At 56.3% G+C, this 4,159-nt stretch overlaps 1 protein-coding gene across 1 annotated transcript in view; it reads right to left on the bottom strand.

The window, feature by feature from the left end:
* The window catches only part of RSPH14 (radial spoke head 14 homolog (Chlamydomonas)), a gene marked incomplete at its 3' end in the record, with an annotated part of 6,049 nt that overhangs the window by 1,462 nt on the left and 428 nt on the right, over window positions 1–4,159 (bottom strand). Inside the window, exons 2-3 of the mRNA XM_010863524.1 lie at window positions 2,918–3,175; window positions 1,271–1,373 (exon numbers count right to left, since the gene is read on the bottom strand). Coding sequence (XP_010861826.1) covers window positions 1,271–1,373; window positions 2,918–3,116 — 302 coding nt within the window. The remainder of the gene's footprint in view (window positions 1–1,270; window positions 1,374–2,917; window positions 3,176–4,159) is intronic.

The raw sequence follows: 4,159 nt of genomic DNA, 5'->3' as shown, positions 1-4,159 counted from the left end.
ACGTCTGAAACAGTAGGGAGATGACTGTAAAGATTCTAGAAGGGTCTGGCCTGCAGATTACTTCATTAATGTCTTAGTTCTTGGTTAACTTTAAAGAAGTGAAGCTACTGATTCATGATGGTACAGGCGTGGTTTAAGCAGAAAAGATGACGGGAAACATGGTCTGCTGGGCATAGGGACTGGCGGCTGCCTAATCGTTCAGGGGTTTGGGCTTAAGATGAACTGTTTGGGGAACCCCCTGATGGTTCAGTGGTCGGGACTCCGAGCTTTCACTGCTGAGGGCACAGGCTTGATCTGTGGTGGTCGGGCTTCCCAGGTGGCTCAGCAGTAAAGACCCCGCCTGCCAGGAGACGCAGGAGACGCAGGTTTGATCCCTGGGTCAGGAAGACCCCTTGGGGGAATGGCAACCCACCCCGGTGTTCTTGCCTGGGAAATCCCACGGGCAGAGGAGCCTGGTGCGCTGCCGTCCACGGGGTCGCGAGAGTCAGACACAGTGGAGTGCACGCACAGCACTGCTGCTGCAGGGAACCAAGGTCCCCCAAGTCACACGGCGGCAAACGCAAAGGCCGAGCGTTGAAAGGGAATGTGCGGTTTCTACACAAAGGCCGAGCGTTGAGAGGGAATGTACGGTTTCTGTCCTGGCTTTTTTTTTTTTAATGTGGACCATTTTTTAAATCTTGGTTGGATTTGTTACAATCTGACTTGTGCTTTATGTCTTGGTGTTTTGGACACCAGGCATGTGTGGTCTCAGCCGCCCGAACAGGGCCCAACCCCGCGCCCACCGCGCTGGAAGGTGAAGGCTGAAATGCTGGGCCACCAGGGAAGTCCCTCTTTCCCGGCTTTTCTCCCGCTTCTGGCTTTTTGGCCATTCTATTTGATTAGCCGCCTAACTGCAGGCCCGGTCACGCCTGGTGAGGGTCTCCAGGCTGCGGTCGGGCCTAAGAGAGAGCTCGGTGTGAGGCCTGGCCCAGGTCGGCACACAGGAAGTGCCCAGCTGTGCTCGGCCTGAGGTCAGCCTCGTTCGGGAGAAGGAGGTCACGGGGGTCCCCCACGTGGCCGGACCCTTCTCTGCGCCCCGAGTGAGGTGTCTAGGCCTCTTCTCTCAGCGCCTGGGTGCCCACCCCGAGTCTCCCCGACGGTAAGTCAGCTCCTTAAGCTGTAACTCCCCACGGGGACCGGGGACCAGGCCCCACACTCATGTATTCCCCTCGTGTGGATCCGGGAGGGCGGCAGGTTCAGCGCAGGCAGGGACCCAGGGCACGAGGCTCACCTGCCCACGTTGTGGGTGGCCATGATGCACAGCACCTCGGTGGTCTTGATGCGTACGAGGTCGTTGGTGTCCTTCAGCAAGGCTTTCAGGCTCTCCAGGCAGCCTGCGGGGCAGAAGGAGCAACGAATGTCCTCCAGGCTCAGACACCAGCCGACCCAGAAGTCGATGGGCGCGCCGATGTCGGGGTCAAGAGCACCAGGGCTCTGCTGTTTGCGGGTGCGGGGACGCCGGATGGGCGACCGAGTGCTTCAGAGTCACTGCTGGGGCCTCTGGGTGCCAGAAAGGCTCACCCCGGGGACCCTGTCTCCACCCCCCCCGATTTCTGTGCATGCCTCTTGCTGGTGCCACCCTGGTCCTCCCCGGGGTTCAAAAAACCGCTTTTATTTGGAGAGACCGGAGGTCAAATTCCAGCTTGTCCCCAGCTGTTGTGTACCCTTGAAAGGGTTACGCCGTGGCACGCCAGATCGAGCACCTAGAAACCCTGCCTTTTAGTGGAGCACCCCCTGGCCTCATAGTCCTTCTCGCTGAGACTCCGTTTCTTCTGTTGAGGAGGCTCCTTCCCTCGCCGGGCCAGTGCCACGAGGACTGAGATAAACACGGGCATGCACGCGCTCGTCGTGGTTCCGGCCCGGAGTCGGGCTCACTAAGTCACAGCCTTTATTACCCAAGCTCCACCCAGCCTCCGAGGCCAGGTTGGGACCACTGCTGCCACCTCTGGGATTAAACTGCTGCTGCTGCTGCTGCTAAGTTATTTCAGTCATGTCCGACTCTGTGTGACCCCATAGACGGGCAGCCCACCAGGCTCCCCCGTCCCTGGGATTCTCCAGGCAAGAACACTGGAGTGGGTTGCCATTTCCTTCTCCAGTGCATGAAAGTGAAAAGTGAAAGGGAAGTCGCTCAGTCGTGTCCGACTCTTAGCGACCCCATGGACTGCAGCCCACCAGCCTCCTCCGTCCATGGGATTTTCCAGGTAAGAGTACTGGAGTGGGGTGCCATTGCCTTCTCCATGGGATTAAACTAGCCCTTCGGATAAGTAAGGCCGGTGGGAGAAGCGGCAGATCACGCACTGTGGACCTCATCTGGAGTAGCTGCGACTGGGCCACTCATGTCAACTTAGCTCTTATGTGGCTAATTGTTGTCTCGTCACTAAGTGGGGTCCAGCTCTTTGCGACCCCATGGACTGCCAGGCTCCTCTGTCCATGGGATTTCCCAAGCAAGAACACGGAGTGGGTTGCTATTTCCTTCTCCAGGGATCAAACCCACATCTCCTGCACTGGCAGGCGGATTCTTTACCACTGAGCCACCAGGGAAGCCCCCTATATATGAGTAATTAGGAATGTGGGAGAAAATGGACAGAGGTCGCCACCTCCGGGTGGCTTCAGTAGGGCTAGCGCCTAGCTTCTGTGACAACCTTCTGAATGAGACAGATAAACAGGCCTCTTTGGAGAATGTGTGGCCACCGGGCTGAGTCCTGGCAAGATGGCCTGACTACTGGAGCGTCCAGCTGAGGACCGACTGACCAGTTGGGAGGGCTGCTGTGAAGGGGCCAGGTCAGCTCCCCCCACCCACGCCCCCCCTCGCCTCCAGCCGCTCTGCGGCTGTCCATCCAGACCCCAGTCGTGGTCCCTTGGGCTGCGACACGCTCACCGATGCTAATGGCTGTGTAGACGTGCTCGGGGTCATGCATGAGGTCACACAGAGCCATGAGAGCTTTCTGCCTCGTCAGCAGGTCATCCGACTGCAGCTCCTCGTTCAGCTTGGGCAGCGCGCGGCAGCCGTAGGCAATGGCAGCCTGAGTAGGGTTGACGTTGGGGGGCAGGTACATGGAGATCTTGGCATCCGCCATCGTCCCGCGCCTGCTCAGGGAGACTCTGGAGCTTTCAGAGCGAAGCTGCAAGGAGACTGCTGGTTAAAAGAACCCAGACGTCATCGTCATTGCTACTGTGATCTGGCATTGTTTTACTCCCATTTTACAGATGAGCAAACGGAGACTAGGAGCAGTGAAGGAATTTGTTCAAGGTCACAGCAAAGGTAAGTGGCAGCCCAGACCGCAAACTTCAGGGTTCTGCCGATAACTACATAGACTGGGCCTCAGGACAGAGGCATTGGAAAAAGCCAACTGGGTCGGGGGGGGAGGGCAGGCAGTGGGTAAATTGGGAGATTGGGACTGACATACACGCACCACTGTATATAAAACAGATAACTAAGGTCGCGCTGTGTGGCACAGGGAAGTTTACTCAATATTCTGTAATGACCTATATGAGAAAAGAATCTAAAAAAGTGGATACGTGTATAACTGATTCATTTGCTGTACAGCAGAAACGAACACAGCGTTGTAAACTGAGTGTACTCCAATGAAAATGAATTTCAAAAAGGAAAAAGACAAACTAAGCCAAACAAGCAAACAGTGATCGAACAGCTCCATTTAGAGCTTATCTTGTGCCAGCAATACCTAATATGCAACTCAGCTCCCCCAGGAGGAGGCGGGGAGTGCTATGACCCGGGAGGAAATTGAGGTTTCAGGACAAGGAGCCTTGGAGGTCATGAGCTAGGCTAGGAGCCAATGTCCTAATCCAGGTCTGGGACATTCGCCCATCAGGGACCCACAGTCGGATGCCTCCAGCACATCCACAGAGAACGGAATCAAGGTTAAAGTGTGACTTATTTTTTTATTACGCACACACTTGGAGCAACTGTAAGCAGTGTGGCTGAGTAGTTAAAAATGGGCTCCAGACCCAAGCCAATGGATGGCCCTTAACAAGCAGCTGGAAAGGGAGAGGCTAATATCCCACCCCAGCCCCCCAGCCCCCCAGCCCCGCCCAGACGTTGGCATATTCGCTGAGAATGGAGCATAGCTCACCAGGGCGTAGATACTTTGGCTGCCATTGT

This window comes from Bison bison, unplaced genomic scaffold (assembly GCF_000754665.1).
Source record: "Bison bison bison isolate TAMUID 2011002044 unplaced genomic scaffold, Bison_UMD1.0 scf7180017858472, whole genome shotgun sequence".
In the NCBI taxonomy this organism is placed as follows: domain Eukaryota; kingdom Metazoa; phylum Chordata; class Mammalia; order Artiodactyla; family Bovidae; genus Bison; species Bison bison.
Note: the sequence above shows the minus strand (reverse complement) of the source record. Positions and strands in the feature narration are given on the sequence as shown.